The sequence below is a fragment of the Mycetomoellerius zeteki genome, unplaced genomic scaffold, assembly GCF_001594055.1.
Source record: "Mycetomoellerius zeteki isolate Tzet28-1 unplaced genomic scaffold, Tzet1.0 scaffold28, whole genome shotgun sequence".
In the NCBI taxonomy this organism is placed as follows: domain Eukaryota; kingdom Metazoa; phylum Arthropoda; class Insecta; order Hymenoptera; family Formicidae; genus Mycetomoellerius; species Mycetomoellerius zeteki.
The window spans coordinates 423727-449411 of record NW_017257260.1 but is presented as its reverse complement, the minus strand read 5'-3'; the positions used below and the strand labels follow the sequence as shown (position 1 = coordinate 449411).

At 29.4% G+C, this 25685-nt stretch overlaps 3 protein-coding genes and 1 long non-coding RNA gene across 6 annotated transcripts in view; 2 read left to right on the top strand and 2 right to left on the bottom strand.

The window, feature by feature from the left end:
- Positions 1-10694, bottom strand: part of LOC108724187 (G protein-activated inward rectifier potassium channel 3) — a 30147-nt gene extending 19453 nt beyond the window's left edge. The window contains exons 1-3 of one of the 2 annotated variants that reach the window (XM_018450415.1): positions 10546-10694; positions 8053-8267; positions 5980-6233 (exon numbers count right to left, since the gene is read on the bottom strand). In XM_018450415.1, the coding sequence (XP_018305917.1) occupies positions 5980-6233; positions 8053-8151 (353 nt within the window). In that variant the 5' untranslated portion in view covers positions 8152-8267; positions 10546-10694. Of the gene's footprint in view, positions 1-5979; positions 6503-8052; positions 8268-10545 lie in introns of both variants that reach the window. The other variant, XM_018450416.1, reaches the window with a different exon arrangement.
- A 7143-nt stretch (positions 10695-17837) lies between these two features.
- BORCS5 (BLOC-1 related complex subunit 5) lies at positions 17838-19585 on the top strand. 2 transcript variants are annotated; one of them, XM_018450448.1, is made up of 3 exons: positions 17838-17859; positions 18180-18577; positions 19014-19585. In XM_018450448.1, exons 2-3 carry the CDS (start codon positions 18267-18269, stop codon positions 19516-19518), a joined length of 816 nt encoding a protein of 271 aa, XP_018305950.1. In that variant the 5' UTR covers positions 17838-17859; positions 18180-18266; the 3' UTR covers positions 19519-19585. The 2 variants fall into 2 exon arrangements, with proteins under 2 accessions (XP_018305950.1, XP_018305951.1); XM_018450449.1 differs by having other exon boundaries at positions 17843-17859; positions 18246-18577.
- LOC108724206 (coiled-coil domain-containing protein 137) lies at positions 19169-21127 on the bottom strand. The gene is made up of 3 exons (XM_018450447.1): positions 20838-21127; positions 19807-20629; positions 19169-19248 (listed from the first exon to the last, which is right to left on the bottom strand). The coding sequence occupies exons 1-2, from the start codon at positions 20906-20908 to the stop codon at positions 19840-19842; spliced, it is 861 nt and encodes a 286-aa protein (XP_018305949.1). The 5' UTR covers positions 20909-21127; the 3' UTR covers positions 19169-19248; positions 19807-19839.
- LOC108724208 (uncharacterized) overlaps positions 19785-25685 on the top strand; it is a 9308-nt gene continuing 3407 nt past the window's right edge. The window contains exon 1 of the long non-coding RNA XR_001936686.1: positions 19785-19865. This is a non-coding gene — a long non-coding RNA (uncharacterized lncRNA). The remainder of the gene's footprint in view (positions 19866-25685) is intronic.

The window sequence follows — 25685 nt, the reverse complement described above, 5'->3', positions numbered from 1 at the left end:
TGTTCGATCGAGTCAAAAAACCACTACTAAGAGGTAATGGAAAAATCGAAGACGGCTCTGATGGCTATACCGACAATAGAGTTCCAGAAATGTTTCGAGAGCTGGATCAAGCGCTGGCATAAGTGCGTTGCAGTCGATGGAGAGTACTTTGAAGGAGACAATATCACTTTTGATGAATAAACTTGTATTTTGAATTTTCTAAATGAATTCCGGGAATTTTTTGATCAAGGTAGTATTTGTGTATCTTTAAATATTGATTATATTCAAAATTGATGATAAAGATAGGCTAAGACAAGTTTTGTTTACAGATTTTATACTGAAATAAGTTTATATTACCGTTTATGTTGTAAATATGTTATATTTATCAAGGCGGGCGGCGTGTTATGTCTATTTTAATTTTTAGTTTTGCCGTTGTGGCGCTTAGATTAATTATCGACCGCGTTATCGACCGGTTTGACCTGCGGGCTCTGACGAGTTGGCGGCCGTCAGCTGAGTTGTTAGTGGTCGCCATTATTAACGATACACTCGAGAAGAAAGGTCGAGTCTGTAAGTTCTCCGCAATAGAATAATTATTACGAGAAATCTACCAGACTGTTTTCATTCTTACCCGAACCAGTGGTTCAAACAAACGACTCATCAGTCAACGCACAATATTCCAACATAGATCTCTTAAATTTTCTATACAAGAAAATTGTCAATATGGTTAAATCGTAAGTTATAACTTGTATGAAACAGATAAACATTTTCCTTATAATTTTTTTTAAATCATATTATAAGCCATACCTTAAAGATATAATTGCGGATCATTATACTGAAACGTTAATGAACATCCTATGTAATGCATAATGTTATGTATGTACAATAATGAATTATTAATTGTACAATATACACTACGCAAAAAAATTAAAGGATCATCTAGTCTGTCTCCAAAAATAGGTAAAAATTCAGAAGAGTGTAACTTCGTCGAAAATGATTATAACGAGATTTTTAAAAAAGTATTTTAAAGCTTGAAATTTCTACTTTCAAAATCGGTAATTAATATTTCGATCTGATTAATTTTTTATGTTGCTATACGAACAGAAATGGGTATACGTCAAATCTAAAAATTTTGTACAAACTTTACAAAGGTCTATGACGTGAACTAAAAATCGCACACAAATGCGATTTACAGCAGTCGATAGAATGAATCTTCACCTTCAATTTGTTTTCTTTATTGAACGTTATACGTTTTTTTTTTTCACCGAGTTATTCAACATTCAAGTAAAAGGGGTCATTTTTACTTGAATGTTGAATAACTTGGTGAAAGTAGAGATTTTAAGCTTTAAAATGCTTTTTTAAAAATCTTGTTACGATCATTTTTAACGAAGTTACAAGTTCTTCTGAATTTTTACCTATTTTTGAGGATCGACTAGGTGATCCTTTAATTTTTTTGCGTAGTATATATATATATGTATTATATAAGTATTATATAAGGGAAAAATCAATATGTAGTAATTAATTATATCATTATATAGCCATGTAGCAATCAATATACAGAAAGAAGAAAATTTTCTAGCAACATACTTTATAAGTAGAGGTCAAATATAAACTGTTCAAATATAAACCATATCTTTTTTGTGTAAATACAAATCAACATTAATAGATGTATTTACAGTAAGTGACAGGTAGAGGTGTCTATTCATACCCTATATAGTTGTGACCTTATGGCAGTTGTTTTTTAGTCGTTATTACGATATTCAAACAAATAGTACCGAATGCCGGTATGCTCTTACACTTTCAATAGCATCTCTTCTCTGAATTGTGCACGCAGTTTAAACGAAATTACGATGGCTTTAACATTTTCATTCTCAAGAAACTTGATCAATGCATGAACTAGAACTTGCACAATGATACTCGGTATTATTTATTCGAACATCGAAACTATTATAGTAACATCTGTAATAACTGCTGGAAGACCACATGTACTTAGGGCATAAGCAAACACCTCCACCTGACACTCAGTATAAATATGTCTCTCTCTCTACCTACATGATTGATTTATATTCATACAAAAAATAGTATCGTTCATATTATATTGACTCATGTATAAAATATGCTGCTAATAAATTTTCTTTTCTCTTAATGTTTATTGATTACTACGTGGCAATTATAACAATATGATTAATTATTACGCATTACTTTTTTTTCTTATGTAATTCTGTATAAACACTTATAGTGTTAACATATCTATCAACGTTGTATTCACGTAGAAGGTCTCGTTCATTTGAACTATTTTCATATATTATTACAATAAATTTCATTTATTATATAGATAAAATAAGATTTGTTAATAATACTATTTATCAAAAAAAAAAATAGTTTTGCTATAACAAATTAATTTACCATTAAAATAATAGTATCTAATTTCATTGCAACAGCAAACTATAGCTTCTATATATTTTTTTGTTTAATAATAATTTAAATTAATTTCAATGTGATAAATAAATAAAGTTTTTACTAGCAAATATATTCAACAAAATTCTGTATTTTAGTAAAAAATGAAAGTAAATTTTATTATATTATATTATATTAGCAAATAATTGACAATGATAACAAAGTTTGGTCATTTTTATATTGAATATGTAGAAGTAGAAACGTTTTTATGACAACAAAATTTTTTCTTGCCTTGTAAGAATCTTGCTTGCAAATGATAAAAGTAAATATAGTACGTTCCGTAGTAAATACGAGAGTGAGGTCTACCATCATCGAGCCTAATTAACGTGCAATTGATGTTTCATTCGCATTGCGTATATGTGCATGCGCTAACAAGATTACCATATATATATATATATGTTTACCATTTATCTATACCATTTATGCTATAATTCTTATCACAATCACCACTTATTAAATTCATAATACAGAACATTAAATATTATCTCACAACATTGTACGTTACAATTTGTACGTTACAATGTTACACTGGATATATATAACGTAACGTTAGCGCAAGATTCTACATTAATATAATATTTTTGAGGTAATTCTCTCTGTCATATATATATGTATATATATGGCAGATTCAGGGGTCCACTTAAAAATGAATTTCTTGAGATTTTTAAAAGATCGTCAAAGCATATTAGTACACATATTACATATATGTATAAGATTGAAGATAAAGAAAGATAAATAATATATGTTTTACGTCTATGATATTGGAGGTAGTTGTTTTAAGAGGTTTTTCTTTTTTGTCATTTGTAGTAAAAATTACAAAATATATAAAATTTTTATAAACACGAATTTTTTTAGGATATTTCTCATATTTTCAGATAAAAACGTTAATTATTAAACGTTAAATTTGTTACAACTGTTAACAAAAAATTGAGCAGTAATACATTGAAAAATTCAATGTATAAAGAAACATCGTACAAATTTATTTTATAGTGATTAGGCTGAAATAATTCCAACTTCGTTTTAGAAAAAAATATTCGTTTACGAATGGGGCCAACTGCAATCTCAAAATTTTCTTTATGATATCATATTCTATGTATATTATTATTATTATTTATTTATTTTATTGTGTATAGAATATTACATGATTGTGTAAAAAGAACTTTCAGAAATTACAGAAATATAGAATATACACAAATAGTGAGGCACCAGCAAAACTGTTACTACTAAGCCTCCTAGTAAATAAAAGAATTTACGCATAACAAAATACAATTATGAAGAATGAGACAATACATGAAAGCATACACGCAGAAATACAGAGCATACATACAAATGAAATAACAGAATTTTTTAAACGTATAAAGTAATGAAAGTAATTACGAAGAATGAGAAAATATATGAAAGCATACACGCAGAAATACAGAGCATACATACCAATGAAATAATAGAATTTTTAAAACGTACAAAATAATAATGATAATTACAGTAAAATTTATAAAAGAGACATAAGAAATAGTTAGTGTTACAAAGTCGATATAAATTTTGCAAAAGCTGAACGAAACGAAGGAAATGAGGAAAACAATCCGATGGAAGAGGGTAACATGTTATAGAATTTTGTGGCAGTATAGGAAAAAGCAGTCTTGAATTTGGAAGTATGATGTCTGGGAAAGGATAAAGAACTGTGACAACGGGTGTCAGGAGTGTTATCAGAGTTGGAGATCGGAATTCAAATATAAAAGATTGCGGAGGTGTCGAGGAATGTCCAAACGCAAGAGACGAAATATCAGACAACACAAGTGAAGAACGAAGCACTGATGAACATTAAGCCAACCGGAACATGAAAAACTAGGGGAGATATGATCATATTTATATTGAAGTATTTAAAAAAATTTTTTAAGATTTTTTAAATATACAGTTTCTTATTTACTTGTTTGAAAATTGATTTTTTGGTAAATATCGACAATAGGGAACCCAGCTCGGATGACTTTGATCTTGACATATATTATCAAGGTCATGATCCTGAGTGACCTTCAGATGGTTTTAATTGGTGCTCGTCCTTAATTAAAAAGTTATTAACAAAAAACAGTTCTATTATATAACACGAGAATTCTTTGTTTTATAAAATAGATATTTTCTGCTTTAAAAACAAAAAATCTCTGCTTCAAAATAAATTTCCTGCTTTAAAAACAAAAAATCTCTGCTTTAAAATAGATTTCCTATTTTAAAAACAAAAGTGCATAAGTTGTACTTGGATTTCAATGTTGTGCAACAGTTCAATTATGGAAGTCGTGAGCCTCTTGCAGGGGGAGAGTCCTTTCCACGCTTTGGAAAGGACTCCCAAACAGAGGAAGGGGGGTGAAAGTCGGAGGTGAGAATCGTGCGCTCCTTTGCAAGGGAGGGGATGAGAGTACTAATGAGGGGGGTTGAGTACTAATGTTGATACATTGTTTATCACATTTGATAAACGTATAGACACATTTTTTGAAATCATGAGCAAGTTATATCCAATAAATTAATTTTTGACGTATTAATATCTTATTTTTAAATACCTTATATACATTTAACGTTTATATAATTGTGGTGTAGACCTCGCTTTTGTTTGGAACTTTTTTGGTAATAACTTTTAAACGAAGGACGAGCACCAACTAAAACCGTCTCAAGGTCACTCAGGGTTATGACCTTGACATCACATGTCAAGGTGAAGGTCATCCGAGCTGAGTCCCCTATTGTCGATATTTACTAAAAAATTAAATTTTATCAAACTTAACTTAGACTATCGTGGCTTTAGTAATATTTTTCGCAATATAACCAGTATATGTAGAAACAAAAAACATCTTTTTCAGGTGATGTACATAAACAATATTAAAGAAAATATCTCATACATGTAAATACACAACCAATAGGAAATAAAAATTTTTAATGGTCGAAGCTGGATCTTAAGTGCTTAAATAATTCTATACTATACATACGTATAGTATATAAAAATCATAAAAATTGCTCGTCAATTGATTTTTCGAACGTTTATCAACAATATTAAGATCTTTCCAAGTTGTCTATCAGTAAATTATTATATTACTACTACAATTCTGTCAAGATTACGTTTAAAAAAAAATAACGAAAAATCAATTCGGCGCGCAATTTTCATGATGACATATGTCGTATCGAATTATTTAAGCATTTAATATCCATATAACTTTGACTGTTTTTATTTTCTATTGGTTGTGTATACTCACACGTACGGTCCAATAAGATTCTTTCTGTAATATTCGCGTAAGAGTTAAACGTTTTAATAATCGAAATACGTTACTATGTTTCTTTGTCCAATCTGTTTAAAACTGTAGAGAGCACCTGTCGAGCAAAGATGCCGATAATTACGTAATCGACAAATGACGTACATGTTTTAGCATAAGGCTTTGTCAAAAATAAACAATTTTGTACCAGACTCGTGATTTTGTTTAATATTTTTAACATAAATAGAATCTGCATTATCTAAATAAAAGATAAACAAACGTAATAAGGAAAGACAATCTAAATCAGATAGATTCTTACCTGGTGGAGTCCTGTCTACCAATACCGCCGGTGATACTACTGCTCTGAGTGCTAACTCTGATGAGGGTAACATTTCTTGGTAAATTGGAAAGTGTCGAGACGCTTTTCCGATCTAGAAGAAGAGATTCCGTCGCGTTGTCTAGCAATTCTTTCGTTTGACATTCTGTCTTCCTTTGTTGTTCCACTTCCTCCTCTTCCTCAATAGTTCCCGGAAGTCGAAAGAGTTTCGGCGATTCATCCATCTTCTTTTTCTTCTTTAAGAAGAAAATCGCTTGAAAAGAATTGATTTCATTTCCATTTCGATATACTCTTTCTTTTTTCGATTTATTGAGATTTATTTTTACGCCATCTTATCGCTATCCTTGTTTTTTCAATCTTAATCAGTTTGGATCAATTGTTTGTCTTTATTTCTTTGTTATTTCTTTTCTTGTTGTTAGTTGAAATGTAATAATATCGATTTAATCTTTGAATGTTGCTTATTTTGCATCGCTTGATTCTTTTAACCTTTGAGCTCCTATCATTCCTAGATAAATAAGAAATTATATTTGATAATTAAATATTTTTTACACATCACATATTTATATTATGCAAACGATAACTTGTTACATACGATCAGCGTGTTAGATAATAACTCCAAGTAAGCAAAAGAAGTATTTTATAATATAAAAATATTATAAAACTATAAATATTACAATAAATCAAAAAATTTATCAACATAATGTATTTACAAATATTTGATTAAGAATTTTCAATCATAAAAGAAGGGATCAATTTAGCAATTACCGGAACAATTTTGGCATTGCCAATACCAAACATAACATGATCTACTTTAAAATTGACGATTTTACTTGTACATAAATTTTAACATGTTTAAGATATTTTAATACAAACACAAAATTCTAAAACAGCACATTCAAATAAAGTCAATTATAGTTTTGTAAACAAAACATTTTTATATTTTATAGGAAACGGAGATTAATGTGTTATGAATACTTTTTGTAACTTTCTATGTAAATGGAAATACCATCAATTTGATCATACTATTAATTTTGTAATTTTTCTTTAAATATTATATTATAATATCTTTTTCTTAAAAGAAAAATAAAAGAAAGAATAGCCGTAATGAGCCAACGCAGATATAAGTGCACTCAAAAAATTAGATGTTTATTCTTATATAATATACATAAAATTTGTGAACGTTTTGACCACTTTTGTGGTTTTCCTCAGTACAAACATAAAAAATAATCAAATTATAATATAAAAGTAAAGATCGTCAAACTAAATATGTGCGAGGTAAGAATAATGTTATAAATAGAGATCTACTTCTATATTATAATTTGATTAGTTTTTATATTTGTATTGAGAAAGATAAAAAAAATGGTCGAAACGTTTACAAATTTTATGAATATAAGAATAAACGTCAAATTTCTTGCGCACTTATATCTGCGTTGACTCATTACGGCTATTCTTTCTTTTATATTTCTTTTGAAATTCTGAGTCTTAATTATTTTATTTGTTTTACTTAAACAAATAAAATATGATATCTGATTAATTGACTTTGTTAACATCTTTTCCATTAAGTTCCTCTTATTTTTAATTAATTCTAAATTATATTTAATTAGACATTATCTCTCTATTTATTTTTGATAAGTATGATATGACTAATATTGATATTATCTATTCATATCGTTTTTCACAAAAAACATTTTGCAATTATATTAAAATTAAATTTTTATAGTATTATATTCTAACAGGATTTTCTATTTTAATAAAATTTCCTCAAGAAATGTATTTTCAAGCAAAAGAAAAATGTACTGTATCCGTTCATAGGAAGAGATTAAAAAATATATGTACTTAAGCTTAATTTTTATTTAATTTATTATTAGACATTTGAAATTTTATTATCTTTTCTTGTACCGTACATTTATAATTGTCTGTATCTGATAATTGATTAATTATTAGAGTACAGATAATGCATTATTAAAAAAAATTAAAATTATACTTAATAGTAAATAAAAATTATGCACAATTTCATTCCTTTCTATGTTTTCTATAAAGAATAAAGTGGCATACCTTTAAAAATAATGGTAATTTTTCTGTGCTCTTCCAACTGACATCGAGCGCACGTATGCGCGGCACGCTTACGACTGTTTTAAATTCACCCATGTTCATTCGTTCTCTCGAGTCACATGAGATCTCGCCATAGCGTTTATCTCTTTACAGCGCGCAGGCGGTAGTAGTATGCACGTCATAATCACCATACATGCATAAAGCCTATATTAAACAATCTAGTATAAAAGGGGGAGAGACAAATAAACTTTGCGTAATATTATTTCACTATACAATATTTATGATACTTTTTCGTGTTTACATTTATAAAATTCTATGTAGATTTAGAGATATATTAAACAGATTTATTAAATGTAATGAACTAATATGAAAAATAAACATAAAATTTTTCTGTACAATCACAAAATTATCAGAATTATCTGCTCATACTCCACAACTAGACGACATTAAATTATAGGTATAACTATAATTTTGTATTAAAGGCTTAAAAGAGTTTGAATAAGCATGCTATGTGTGTGCGTGCGTGTGTGTGTGCCTCATTATCATATATTTATAAGAGGTATTCGTTATTTCTATGAGTAAAGATAATAAAACACAACATAAGCATATAAACACATATTATGATATTGTTAATGTAAATTAAGATATTTTATTATTAATATATTATTGCATATTAATATTTAATTAAAACATTATATGTCTATAATTCGTACTATTTATTAACATTTAATTTGATTTTTAATAATATTTCATTCATAAATATCAAAATTCTTTATAACACATACGTACATAAAAGAATAAAATTTTGATACTAAATATTATAGTGTATAAAATGAACTTAATATCATGAATCTAATACGACGTGACGCACTTCTCCGCTTTCCGTACGTTTCCTGCTGCGTCAGAAACCCAATGAACATACGAGAGCATATGAAAGCCTCTATTAACCATATATATAGGGTGTCTCATTAAAAAAAATAAATAATTTTCACAAAAATGATATAATTTGTAATATGCATAATAGCCTTTGCAACATAACTTTTTTTAAAAAAAGCAACTACATTTTCGTTATATTAATTGAGTCATCTCATTCTTCAAAGCCTAGATGTATTAAGGCACTTTTATAAAAAACATAGTTTACGAGACATTTTATGTTTCATGTGAAAATGTGGAAGAATAAAATGTAAAATATCTCATAAATTATTGATTTTTCGTTATATACTACTTTAATATTTTTTGTAGAATAATTAGAGAAATCATATAATGTAATCATACAATTCCATTTTTTTTAAATAGCCAAAACCTTCATATGACTTTGAAAACTCGATTTTTTAAAATTGATTTTTCCATTATTTATGCCCCATAAAACCATATAAATTTCATCTGAAACATTCTTCCGTATCTTTTATATTTTTCGAGCTATTCCTGTGTAAAAGTTAAAAACTGGGGCACTGCTTTTACTCGCGTGTCAAATTAAATTCGAATTTCAAATATGAGATGAAACAAATCTCGATAGCGTTATTTTCTTATAAAGAAATTGTTTTAATTGTTTCGCAGTACAAAAAGTTTCTTGCATTATTCATAAATATACTGAAATATTTTTTTTATTAATCCAAAGTTTTCTGGTAAACATCTTTTTTATTAAAAAAAATAACAATTGCTTTCGAATTTTTTAAAACAACGATTTTCTAAAAAATATGATTGAAATTATAGATATTCTAGATATTAATATTAAAATGTAAAAATATTTATTTGTGATTTTAATTTTAAACCTATTTAGAATATAATTAATAATAATATAAAATTCCTCATAAATGAAATTCTTAAACATTTAATATAAGAATCAAAATGCCTTAAGAATCATACACTAGCTGTTTGTGTGTTAATTCAAATTTATTACATGAACAAAGATATATGTAAATATTTCGACCTTAAATTTGGGTTATTTTCAATACAATATCACCACTATACAACGACAAGATCTTTCTATTTATACTATTGCGATTCTTATTGTATTGCGATCCGTTAAGATGTATTTCATTTAATATTGTAAATGAAATTTAAGGTTGAAACGTTTACATATATTTTTGTTCATGTAATAAATTTCAATTAATATATAAACAGTTAGTGTATGAATTTTAAAGGCATATTATGATTGTTATATACATTCAGGACCTCTTCATTGATTTGCTTTAATATAAGGGAATATTTATTTTAATAAAAAATTCAAAGCAACATATGTGCCTACATTTTTGGAATACTATATGTCACTGGAATACAGAATTATTATTAACAATAAGAATTTTTTTAAGGTAAAATATCAAATATCATTATAGATAAGAATCAAGATAAAATCTAACAATAAGTGTTATATCCAGTCTATGTATTCCACTCAAAATGATACCTTTAAGACTCCAAAAACATTATTTTTTACATTATATTTCATTTTCTATGTTCTTAAGTTTAAAACATCTGTTTATATTCTCATTTACATACCTCCAAAAATTTCATGCATGCTTATAATGATTTACTTTCAAACTAGATTATCAAACACTTTCTTTTTTTGATGTTTTTCAGTTATCCTTATGCACGACTACGAAAATGCTAGATAATACATTTGTGTTTACATGAATACTTCACGATAAGAAAATACATATGATATTGACGACAAAGCGCTTCGCGAAACTGCGAGTTAACTCGCATTTACGAAAAGACGCATCAGCGGGCTTTTTAAGTGACGTCAGACGTTCACTGTCATTTCATCTGACCCCTCTCTCGATCTTTCTCGTTCTATCTTATCTCGCTCTTTTTCCATCTCCTTCTTTCAATCTCCCTCTCCTATTGGTTTACGAGATTGAGAATCGACGCGAAAGTTCTGCATCTTCACGGTCAAATCCGTGATATTATTCACATCTTCAGTATCAAAGAGTTGTATTTATACCATTCCAAACATGTGTGAAATATGTACATTCTCTATACTTTTTCGTAATCCTTTTTAACCTTCTTATCAAAGTTTTTACTAAAGTTTGGTTTATTCATTTTATATAACTTAGGGTAACTCCGGTATATACGCTACACCTATCAAAAACTTAATTAAGTATTATTTACTATGTTTAAAGTAAACGAACTATATCAGTAAAAATTTTGTACTGTCTACTACTATGAAAAAAATATTAGAAATCCGAAATATATTTATTTTTCGTATTAAAAAATGAACTTTTTGAAACCCTTGCATTTTTGCCGTATATCCCATAAGGGTAGAATATATGGCTACTCATAGCGGCAGGGGAGGGTATGTACGGCTCATGAAAAATTTACAAATAATGCTTATAAATAAGACGTAAAACGACACAATAACTTATAAAATGCGTTTATAAAGTTTTATTAAAGAATAAGAATGATAAATATGTATATGAAGTAATAAATGATAATTACAATCTTCCTATATATATTACAAATGTTATGACATGAGGTATACCATTTGATGGTATAATATTTCATGTAATGCGTTTATTGCATTTAATGCACTGAATTCAATCTACGCACTTTGTATGCTTTGGGCATAAATCCCGCCCGCTAAAAATGCCGTATATCCCAAATAGGTGAGATATACGAGACAACCAACTAAACAAAGAATACGAAAGCAAAGCACTTGTATCTTGCTATACAACATGCTTTACTATTCCTCTACACGTATGTATCACGAAATAACCATTAAGTCTTTTACACGCCCTACAGTAATCATTTTATATAGATTATAATTTATGATGACGCTACTTATTACAGTGATAAATTGATTCAACTCAATAATTTCATTAATATTAACAGTAAGAAGCTGAAATTATAACACAATACTAACATAACATAAAGGCATGTAATAGAGTAGTTGCAAGAAAATTACCCCCACTCCTATTTTTTCTAGCTTCTGCAGTGTAAAGGTTCCGTCACATACAGACCCCTTTTACACCGAGAACTTGATACGCGTATTAACTAGTAACTTTCTATTAAATTATTTTAATTTCAGCAATGTATTTAAAGAATGACGTACTAAATTGGCAGAATATGTATCAAAATGATTAATTAAATACACATATTATCATGTATATGTTTACACATTTCGCCGAAATTAAGATAATTCAATAGACAGATACTAATTAGTATCCGTATCAAGTGCACGATGTAAACTAGGCAACAGTCCGTAATTCGCACCTGATGTCTGCAAAAGTTACTAGGTATTGCGTTCGTAACGTTACGTGTTTTATCTCTATATGTCCCATGGAGCCGTAATCCTATTTCTGTAAGTTGTTAGTATTACTAGTAATGCTTTTTCCTAATTTTATCTATTTGACTAAATTTGACGGTTTAATTAAAACTTATATTATAATAAAAATATACAGGTTGTCCCATTTTAAATAATGCATTAAGATTTCTCAAAAACTATGGTAGATACGGAAAAATGTTTCAAACAAAAGTTATATGGTTTAGAGGAGGACATAAGATAGTACCAGTGGTTTGACCTTGGGTGACGTTGTCAAGGTCAGGGAAAGGTTGTTCACTTTGAATTTTTTAAATGTAACTCCCCATTTTTCATTACATATTCTTATAGCTTATGTCGAGAGCTTTCCAAAACACTGTAATTAAGTTCATTTTCTTTAAGTACTTTTCGAGTTATAAGGCTTGCAAGTCACAGCACCGCCAGCATTAGCATTACTCAAGGTAGAGAACTTGAGAGAGAATTGTCAACTTGGTCATGTGACTTATGCTACTCCGTGATTGGCTAGCATCAATACGTGCGGATTTGGTCATTGCGACGCCAATGCGTTGGCGTCAGAACGGATATTGTGACAGATATGAGGTTAGTGATCGTCGATTACATTAGTAATTGTGTTTTTCTAAACTTATATTATACATTTGAATTTGTTATTTTGACGAAGTTTATTAGGAGAAATTATAAATAAATTCTTATTTATAATTTCTCCTAATATCAGAGATGTACATTTAGGCGTTAAAATTATAAACAATATTGTTAGTTTGTGGATGATTATTTGGTGACACACAGAATTCGTAATTAAGTAATTTATTGTACTTATACATATTACAGGCAATATTACGTATAATAATAATTTCCTCTGGAATGCTTTAAAGAGTCATCCAAGCAAACAGGCTGGCTTTTTTAGTACTAGATTTTCTATTAATTATTAATTATTCTATTAATTATTAAAATATTGTCATTGTAATTGGATTTAATAGACTAAATTTTTAGTAAATATCTTTATTTTTATAGCAATGTTAGGTTAATCTGTCTATCTGTCATTTTTCTAAAGTAACCTTTATCTTCGAAATAGATTAATTTTATGAAAAATAAGTCGTCAATTTTGAGCAAAAGTATTAATATTTTTGCTTATATTAACTAACCATTTTTGTTTTATTATAATCAGAAATAACAGGATTACCTGGATTTTTGTGTAAATTATGATCCACGCGTCAAAATAAGGTGCAAGTACACAGTCGATAATATAGAAAACATACAGCACAATGGTGACACTGATTTTTATTTTTATTAAATTTATGTTATAATTATAATGAAATTATTTCTTAAATTATGAGACTATTTTCCTAAATCTTCCCAAATTATTCCCAATCTTTTGCAATAAAAAAAAAATGAGAAATGTTAAATATTTCTGCTAACTATACGCTCGAATTAATTTTCATTGATTATAAATAAATTATTATTTCTTAAATTATGAGACTGTTTTCCTAAATTTTCCCAAATTATTCCAATAAAAAAAAATGAGAAATCTTAAACTTGTCTGCTAAATATACGGCGGTATGTCTTTGGATAGAAATAATGATAGCGACAGCAATAGCGATAGAAACAGAATAATCCAACATTCGGGAATGCATACATCAATGCACATAGGAATACAGAATAAGGCAATAAATTGCGATAAATTTCCGACGAATTGAAGTTCTATGTCTATCGCTTTATAACCTTGCCTTGAGCCTTATAACCTGCCAATTAGCATTCAGATTTTTCAATCTTTATATGTGTTATAACCTTGAAGTAGATGGAAGAATATACTTCAGTCTATATACGAGATCAGATTGGTTGGCATTTTTATTTCTTTCGCGGTATTGTGCAACGGGAGGTGACAATTATATATCGCTTATTTCTATATGCTATTCTTATCGCTATTCTTGACACTGTTGCCTCACATTGTGTCTAGGGCTTACACATTACTGTTTCACAACAGGTTAGATAAAATTTTCTTGAATTTATTTCAAATATCATTTACGAAAGGAACAAAACAGTTATTTTTTATTGTGATGTTTATTCTTTTTCTATTAATATAATATTATTAATTATAAAAATAGCTATTTTGCACCACATGTATCTTGGACAGAATCAAAATAAATGAGTTCCATACTTCGGTCAAGGCTAATCATTAGTAAAAGTCTCTGTTATTATCGACGAAATTCATCTATTCAAAAAGATGACGAAGCTCGGACTGATCATGCAAAAAAAATTTCAATGGATGATTTGACGGAACCGACTAATTGCTGTATGTCAGGATGTACGAATTGTGTATGGATTAAATATGCAGAAAGATTGAGTAACATGATAGAAAAATCCAATATAGATTTGCAAAAAGCCATCTTTGACAAGGTACAAGATCCTAATATGAAGGCATTTCTGGAAATGGAATTGAGATGCCGGAAGCTAATAAAATAAAATTATAAATTATAACAATGTGAGAAGAGGAAATTCAACAGAAAATTCAACTGCAACATTCGAAGCCATTAGTTAATAGATTCACAGGCCAAAAGAATTACGGTTGCTATAGAAAAGCTTATATACTCTGATAGCAAAGCTTGCGGAGACAGATTTTGAACAGAGCCTACTACCAATTTTTGATTGCAGAAAGGCAACAAATTGTACACAGAGTTTGTACTATCAGACAATGTCAGCAAACTACTGTCAAAAATATGGTAAAGCCTGCTGATATACTATACCAGTAAATTGATGACAGAAACCGAACAGAGTCTGCTGCATAACCTGACAGCAGATTGCGAGCAGAAGCTGAGCAAAGCCTGCTGATATAACCTGATGGCAGATTGACAGCAGAAACTGAGCAAGATCTCTCATTTTCATATATGGCTCTGTCACGAGATGGACTTACACTTCTCATAAGAAGAAAATGCCCAGGAATCCTATAAAAATTGGCGTATGTAAATCGAATAGGCAAATTGCTTTCGGGTTTTTTGAAAATTTTTCCACTACTTTCTCCACTCTTGAATATAAACGTTCTATTGAAAGATCCTATCTTCATGTATTCATGAATTCATGAATTCCTTTATTTTTCAGTATTTATATAGGTTGAAGGATTTCCTAGGTACCGTGATACGTGAACTTATTGGAAACATTAAGAAAAAAACGAATAGGCAAATCTCTTGGAGATTCTCAAGCTCCTTCGGAATGTTCTTTTTGAATCTCCGAATATTTTATTAACTATTTTATAATTTTCTCATGTGTATTTTAAAATGTAAAGCTAATCAATAATATTTTAGCAATAAAGTATTGATTTTTTCCAGTTTTCACACCAGTATATATACATATATAATTATATGTAACCGTTTATATATATGTACGCAAAATTTCCCTGACAGCAAAGCCTGCGGAGACAGATTTTGAGCAGAGCCTGTTATTAATTTCTGATTGTGCAAAAAGGCAACTAATTGTATACAGAGTTTGTACTATCAGACATTGTCAGCAAACTGCTTAAAAATATGACAACAAAGCCTGCTGACATGCTAAGTCAGGAAATTCGACAGAAACTGAACAGAGCCTGCTGACATAACCTGACGACAAATTGGCAGCAAAAACCAAGCAAGAGCTGTCATTTTCATATACGGCTACGGCATCGCCATGAGATAGACTTGTTTCTCGTAAGAAATCGCCCAGGAATCCTATAAGAATTAGCGTATGTAAATCGAATAGGTAAATCTAGAGATTCTCAAGCTCTTTTGGAGTGTGTGTTTTCTGAATCTCCAAATATTTTTTTTACTATTTTATAACTTCCTCATATGTATTTTTGAAATGTTAAGCTAATCAATAATATTTTAGTAATAAAACTGTATTGATTGTTTCCAGTTTTCACACCAGTATATATAAATATATAATTATGTATAATTATACATAATTTATATACACATGTACGCAAAATTTCTTATAAGAAACTAGGTCGATTTAAATGAGAAAGTAAGATCTTGCTCGGTTTCTGCTGCCAATTTGCTGTCAGGTTATGTCAGCAGGCTCTGCTCGGTTTCTACTCGCAATTTGCTATCAGATTATGTCAGCAGACTGCTCGGTTTTTATCAGCAATCTGCTGGCAAACCATGTCAGCAGGCTTTATCGACAAATCCACAGCTAAATGCGGACATAGATGGCTATGGTTTTGTAGTCAAAATCTGATCGAGAGTTTGCTGCCAATTTGCGCGCAAATCGCTAATAGCGAATTCGGTTACTTGCACTACACTAGATCAGCGCATACTAAAAGTTGCTTTACATGACATTAGCAAAGCTAAATGTAAAAGTATATATAAATATTTTTAACGATTAACTATCTACTAATGATATTATCACGTTATTTAACAAAATATGTGTGTATCATTTCATTGTCAAAATTGATTATATTGTATCACTGCATTGAGATATTTTATATAAAGTAGCTTTTAATATGCACTGATCCAATGTAGTGCGAGTAATCGAATTCACCATAACATTTTACTATCAGGATATAGACTATAAAGATTCTAAACGATGAATATTGTTTTCAATTCACGTAAATATAACATTCTTGAAATACACATATATATACATGTATTGTATGTAATATATATAATGTAAGTAGTACATACATACAATGTGTATACATAAATATATACTATATATATACATATTTTTTAAAATCATGATAAATTAAATAAGATACAAAAAATGAATAAAAATTAAATAATTTAGTTACATTTAAATATTTAATGTATATATTAGTGCTCAGAAACATCAGATGATTTGACAGTTCGGACAGTTCGAATCTTAAGTTCGAACGTTAAATAGTTCGGACTAAATGTATGTTCGAACTATTTTAACCCATTTCAGAGCTGAAAGTTCGAAATTATTACATTTTGAACTCGGACATCAAGTAAAGGTGCGTCCAGACTATTGAGCCGCGAGCCGAGCCGCAAGCCGAGCCGCAAATCGAGCCGCAAGCCGAGCCGCGAGCTGGGCCTACATCCACTATAGAACATCAAATGAGCGCCTAATGTATCCTCAGGAGGTCTCGACGGCGTTCTGTGGACTATCCCGAGGGTGTTCTCTGGAGATTCCGAGAATATATTCAGGACCCTCCACAGGATCTTGTAGAAAAAAATAATCAGGAATCACTGATTAAATATAAATTGCAAAATGTAGTTAACTAAAATCATTATCATAAAATAAAACTTTATTTTATCGTGTTTTTCTCGCTTTTTTTCATGACGATACGATTTTATCGATAGTGTTAGAAAATGTATGTAGTCACGTAGTTCCCAAATTGAAAATGGATGTACTGGCGGTAATGTACGGGCGATTTCGATGGTAACAGGAAAAAGACCGGCATGGCCTCTCTTATTGCCAGTATGCATAGAGCTCACTGGATATAATGATTTTATTGTTATGTTAATCATGAAACAAGAAATAAAGTAATAATAAATATAAATAAGCAATATATACATAAAATGAGTAATAATTTTAAATAGCAGCAAATAAGGGTAAAATGAAAAAAATATAAATTTTTTTATATATTGTGTTCATATAACCTCTTAGTGTGTTTTACTTAAATCTGTTGACATGTAATATGATGAGATATAAACAATGCTAAAGATACTATTAAGACTTTCACAAACTCTGGAAATATATCTTGAAGATATATCATATACTAAAATTTATTAAATATTTGTGATATTTTGCAAGTGTGCTTTATACTGATTTTTCTAATTCTCATAGAGCTTAGCAAAAATAGCATATAATAGTTTATGATTCATAAAAATGATAAAAATTATTAAATATCCTAAAATATATTAAATTACAGTGATTTAATTGAAGTTCATACTTCTTAAGAACACTTCTATTTTCTTGAAGTTTCACGATCTTCAAGTAAGCTCTAAGAAATTTGAAAATGGGGTCGGAGCTAAGTTCTCAAAATAGTAACCAAAATGCTAATAATGAAAAAACAAGAACGAGTCAACTCAGACGTGGTAAAAGTGTTCCAAATCGTGAAAGAATGCCAGAAGATACTCCACCGAGATGTACCAGTCCTGGCGCTAGCATTTGCTCTGATTCTGATCTTCCATATATTTCTTATACAGTGAATCGACCTATTGGAGATTCACCAAAGATGACAAATAAACAGTCACAAATCTATAGAGGAAAGAGTATTGGAGCTGGGGAAATCTCAAGGCAGAAAAATAGTGTAGGTGCAACTCATAAGTAGGTATTACTGGATTTATATATGAATGTATGTTTTTAACATTTTGAGATATTTCTAAAATTTGAAATATTTCTAATAAAACAAAAAATATATATAGATTCGATAGATTCAGAATAAAACGCTTAATCTTGTGTGTTCTGATTGCGAGTGATCAGAAACACCCTGTATATGAAAAGAATATTCTTCAAATTATATCAAATAACAAGCCAGTATCATTATTTTATTTTTATAAATATATTTTTACATATATTTATACATAAAAATAAGAGTTCATTATATATCAGAGTTTATTAATGTAACATAGTACTTCATTATTAGACAATATATACTACATAAAAATGTTCTAATACAATCAAAATTTTCAAAATACCATACTTTATATGTAACAACTCTGTCATAAAATTTTATTAGTTTGCTCTCTTTCCATGTTAAAAGTCAGAAGAAGATTAATATATCAGACAAGACACACAGTATTGTAGTGGTGAAGCCAGCTCAAATAGATCCTACAGCAGACAAAGATCCTGACATAGTAAAACTACAAAGTATCCCAATGTTCCTACCGATTATGCGTGGCACATTGAATCTACCACCTGGTGTACGTGATCCAGAGGTCCTAGAGAGGCTTGATCCCGTCGGTCTGTTCAATCTATGTGCACGTTATCAACATCATCTAAACACAAATGCACAGATTATAGCAGCAGAACAAGTTACTCTATGTGCTAGTATGGAAACAGAATTTGGCAAGGCATTAAATCTCACTGTGGATCGACAAAAGAAATTCGCTAAATTTGCAGAACAGATAAATAAAGTGCATGAGCTTAGCCGTCAGCTAACTAGATGTCACTCGCTTCTCAATCAAACCCTTGAAAGTCTCGAAACGCTCAACAATCTATTACCAATTGAAGAGAGGCTCGAGCCCTTTGTCTGGACTACAGGTTAAATATATATCCAAACAATAAAAAAAATTTTATCTCTTTTTTTAAATAAAAACCTGGATTCTCTATAAAATATTTATATTCTATCGCAAAGAAATTGTGATTAAGATATGCAAACTGTGAGATATCTAATTTAAGAAATTTTAATTAATTTTATTATGAGTTTTAACTCATACATTTTATATAATCATAACATAAAAAATAAGAATGAATCAATAAAATAAATTGAAAGAAAAAGTCAAATATATATGCTTTATTCAAACAATTTATTGCTTTTGTAATTTTGAACATACCCTAGTAGTTTCTATTAATCGATCGTTCAGACTTCAATTATTTGTAGGCTGCAATATTTGTTGTTCCTCTAGTTTTCTTCTTTCTGTTTCAGGTAAGTGTTTTTTCTTTCTAAATCGATTAATCACTTTGGAAGCAAAAACGTCTTCTTGAGAACCTTTTAATAATGAATTCAATAATAAATTTTTTGGCTTTCTAACTTCATTAATTTTATTTGACTTAATTTCCAACTTAGGAGGTTCATAGACTACTTCACCAAAAACAATCTTATCTTGCAATCTCTCAAATTCATTAAAGCTTTCAAGCTTTTTTTCTTTTCGTGCACATACTTTCAGTTTTCGCTTTTCATTTTTTGACGAAGTTGCAGAGCTTTCAAGTATCTTTTTTCTATTAATATTCTTATGCTTAATTTCTAATGTTTCTATAGTATCCTTTTTATGTTTGCATTTTGTTATAGCTTGAATTTCACTAGTATTTGAATTCCGTTCAATCTGAATACCGTATTTTTTTTCAAATGCTACTTCCTTTAAAAAATTATATGTATCTCTAGATACTCTGTGCATAAATTGTTTACTAGATTCGCCTGGTCGTTGTTGAAGTACTGGTATAACCTTATCTAGTTTTGCTTTTGGATGATTTGGTTTATGATGCTGTAGCCCCCCCCCTATACAGATAAGAGCATTCTTTTTCTTCTTCTTCTTCTTCCTTTTCAAGATGCCAGTATTGATCTTTACAGCTTCTTTTAATTTAATTATACGCTCCAGACTCTTTGGCATTACTTGCTCGTATACATTTTTCGACGCTGTATTCGTACACAATTCTAACCTAAAATCCGTTTCTGGTTCAAAATAATCATCCAAGGCCCGACGTTACTTTGACTTTAAGCAAGTTAAAACTGTCTCTGTCTCTCTTTTGCTTTAAAACGAGAAAAAGAGAATTTTAAGTCTTGCTTAAAGTTAAAGTAACGTTGGTGTAACCGGGCCTAAAAATCTAATATTTTGTCGTATAGGCAACAACTTTATTGATAACTTACTCCGCTACATGTTTAAAGCGCTGTTTGTCTTTAATACCCCGATGCTTCTTTCCTGGTATTTTGCGACCCATATTCGCGTTTCATTGATTTTCCTGCGTTAAGACCGTGGCACACACCTTCCGTAAAGGTAAATTTTCGCTGATTTTCGCTGATTTCGCGAGCTGCTTATACAGGTTGTTTCAGCGACAAAAAGGACCATGTGATCAAAATTGATGAATATCAAGCGTCCATTTTGATCACGTGATCTTTTTTGTCGCTGAAACAGTCGGTTTGAGCAGCTCGTGAAAATTTATCTTAAGGCGTCGTCTACAATACATGTAGGCTGCGATCCACTTGACGCTACAAACGCTTCGAAACGTTTGAGCGACTAATCAGAACAAAGCATTTTATAAATTGATTAATCAAAGAATGCTTCAAAACGTTTGTAGCGTCAAATGGACCGCAGCTGTAGTAAGCTTGGTTTAAGAAGTAAGGACGAAATCCATAGACGGTGCTCAAGATTCGAGATGGTCTTAAGCTGGTGCATAAACCAATCAGAGGCCGGTATTCATAGTCAGATCTTATATTTAAGACCGTCTTAAGTTTAGCCTTGAGGTGTCATGAACCAATCAGAAAGCCGCATTAGCGTCTTAAAATATTACTTAAGACGGTTTGAAATTCTTTCGTCGTACGACGAAAATCGGATGCAGTGTGAATCCAGCAAGTGCATGTGTGCCGAATTCGTCATTAGTTACAGCGCTACCGACCTTGTAACTAAAAAGAAAATTTTCGACACAGCTATCGGAACACAACCTATATCGTGCACTTGATACGGGTAGAGTCCCTCTAGGGAGAGTCGAGACATAAACGGTCCTCTTCGGTGATTGGACTGCCATGTTTCAGTTTGTTAATTGGTCTGTTCGCCTTGCTTACACTTTTTACACTCAGCATCTTCGTTTTCTCTCTTTTCAGCGTCAAATATATATCTGTCTCGTTTTAAGTGTAAAAAGTGTAAAAAAGTGTAAGCAAGACGAACAGACCAAATGAGTTGGTGAATGTAAGTGAATAGCTGAGAGAAATTTTTATAGGGGTAGCATCATGTTTGTCAAGATGATGACGCCGGGGCGTACGTTTTTTCGCTTCGGTTAATTATCTTAACATAATTATCGCCAGTCTAATTTTGATCATATTGATCCTCGTCTTATTTTTCCGAGGGCAGGTGTCATTTATTAAAGAAGAATAAGAATTATTAGTCATTTCTGATAGGACTGAAACATAGCGTACTTCCGGTTTTGTGTCTCGACTTTTCCTAGAGGGACTCTAGATACGGCTTACTTTCCAGCAAGGACATAATCAGACACTGTGTAACACAGTGAGTCGTTTTATTCTTGTTTGCCAAGGATGAAACAAGGATGAAACGACTCACTGTGGTACACAGTGTCTGACTGTGTTCTTGCTGGAAAGCAAGCACGGATACCAACTAGTAACTTTCTATTGAATTATCTTAGGCTGCATTCCGTTTTACGCATGATGTGCATAATGCATCATTTATTCTTGTTTAACATTCGGTGAATAACAAAGATAAAAGATGCATCATGCGCATCATGCGTGAAACGGAAAGCCTTAATTTCGACAATACGTGTGTAAACATATACATAATATGTGTATTTAATTAATCACTTTGATGCATATTATATCAATTTAATACATCATTCTTTAAATATATTGCTGAAATTAAAATAATTTAATAGAAAGTTACTAGTTAATACGCCTATCAAGTGTTCGGTGTAAAAGGGGTCATTGCTAATAGGTTTGTTCGCGTTGTTTGAAATCCTCAAAAGTTTTTGCATTTAAAACGAGATGAATATATATTCGGGTATTGAAAAGAGAGAAGATGCTGAGTACATAAAGTGTACACAACGCGAACAGACCTAATGTCAGCGCTTCGTGAGCCTTGACGTTTACTTCATCAGAACGAGCCAATGAGGAGCATACTGATAGATACTCAGTATCAATGCGCTCCCGCCCTGATGAAGTGAACGGCAAGTTCAATAAACGTTAGCATTAGCATTATATTAATATTTTAAATATACAAAAAGCTAGACATGATTAAATGTTAATCTACTGTCATATGAATGTTTAATAAACAGACAATAATAATAAATAATAAATAATTAAATAAATAAAAATAACAGTATTTACAAAAATAATAGAGATTGAAACATTACTTTTAATATAATTTTTTAACACAAACGCACTGTATGTACAAACCACGGCTCAAGTTAACATCTAGCACATATTTGAGATAGAGGTCCCATGTAGAAGAACACTATTTTGTGTAGAAAGTTATAAATCTATGTGAAACTTAGCTTCGTGTGGAAAGTTGTAAATTTCAACGAAGTAAGTTCTAAAAAATTTGATTTTTTGCTTCTAATGTCACAAATGTCACAATTTATGTATTTTATAACAGAGTACCTTAATGTGCATAATAAAGCTTATAGGCAATTTATCCGTAGGCAATAATTTTTTATACGTAAACGAACAGTTGACAAATAAGATGTCAGCAAACGATGCTGGAAATTAATTTGTGGATAAACGGGATTTTTTGCTTTGCCGGAAAGAACATTATAAAAAGATGACGAAAATTTGTGCTTTTTAAGTTGCCTTTACAAAACCAAAAGACAAAAAATCTTTTGTATGTATACAAAAGATATCTTTTCGTCATCTTTTAGTACTTTGTGTTGTTTGAGAATATGTAAAAATGTAAATATATGTTTACAAATGTTTTTTAAGATTACAATTTAATATAAATTTATAAATACAGATGCCATTTTCAACGCACATACACACACACACACACACACACACAGTTTATAATCATAAATTAATTAAACATTATGCTTATCATAGAAACTATCCACAATCCATTACGATAAAAGATAATTCAAAGAATCTGATAAAATGTGATAAGACAATAGTAAAAGTGTCACAAGAAAGTTGATTGGTCAAACAAATAATCAAACGACCAAATTTTCGTCGCGAGGTTTCTATGTTTGCACTTACTTTTCCGCATACCAAATCGATAGATATTTTCTATTTTTATGGAACATCTAAATCGTGAGAAATCTTAAAATATAGAAATTCTTACGAATTAAAAAGAATAAAGTTTATATAAATGTTTATTTATGTATATACATATATACATGTATTTATATATATATATAACATATTAATGTTAATATAAAAATAATTATAAGAAAGCTTAAGAATGTATTGCTGATTGTATAAGATTAAAAAAGATAATAGAGATACCTATATACGTATATATATATATATGTATATGCGTATACATACATATGAAAGGTGTGTATATACTTTTCAATTAAAATCGATAACACATTTTTAAAGAAGAACGTTTTTACAATTATTTATATTTTCACAATGTTTTACAGTTTTCATTTATTTGTACAAAATACATATATTATTTGAATAAAATTTTCCATTTATCTCTCATTTACATTTTCTGTTTATATTTCCATTATTGGTAAATATTTCATTATTGATTCATGATGCTTTTAGGTATATATGAAAAAAGAGAAATTTTCAAAAAAATTTACGTAAATTATTATTAAAAAACGAAACAAAATATTTAGACATGTTTGCACATTCGTCCACGAATTATATTTTCACGTTGAATCGCGAAAGCTGTTACACTTGTAAAAATACTTGTTTCAGAAAGTTTATATCGAAATATTGTTTTAGCGAACATTTTATATACCTTGCGGCAACGATTCGTTAATTAACAAAGCCGTTATAGAATGATGCAAAATATGCAAATTTTTACCAAATTACGAAAAGTTTGCATATTTTTCGTAAAATCGTATTATTATTATTAAAGTACTTACATATAATTAAAAATTTATCTAATACATAAATTAACAATTATTTAAAAAATCTTTACTGATACCTTTATTATTTTATTATTAACTATTTTATTAAATATTTACATATTAATTGCAATTAATTTATAATACATAAAATTCATTTTTTAAAAATTATTGTTATGTATAATTTATGTAATTATATCTTACTAAATTCTCTTTCTCGTATAATTATAACTATGAAATGACACATAGAAACTTATGAACGCATACAAAGAGTTTCAAAATAAATTTAAAGCTGATATTTGCATTTCATACTAAATTAAAAAACAATAAAAATCTTATTGGACTGTACATGTAAAATCAATAGGGAATAAAGGCCCACAAAGTAAAAAATAAAATTGTGACTACATTCACATATTTCATATATACCTTATGTATCTTTTATGCTGAATTACATCGCATGGTGCCTTTATGACAATTTTCCTTTCTTTTTTGATACAACAGAGACGACTGCTTTCTGTTAAAATTTAGCAAGCTAGAACACGAGCAAGTCAAATTTAATGTCACTTTTATGCTTGCTCACTCGATTTTTATTTTGAGATTGTGCTTTTGAGGAATATGAGACCCTGCGAGACCTTTTGTTTTACTTTTAAGTCACACATTTTCTGATGATCTATATCGATCTACGTCGAAAATGTTTTAATTCTCATAGTTATTTACTTAAACACAAATAATATAAAAAGATAAACAATAATAATCTGCTTATTATTGAAAAATAATGTCAACAACATCAAGAAAACCGACCAAAGGCGAGCGAATAAATTGAAATTTTAAAAATTATTGATCAAAATTTAATGTTTAATATACATTAAAAATAAGTGAAACTAGTTTTAAATTTTCTTCACAAACAAAGTCTTCTTCAGTTACAAAGATTTTACATAAATCAAATTAATTAAGATATAATCAAAGATAAAACGTGAAGAGC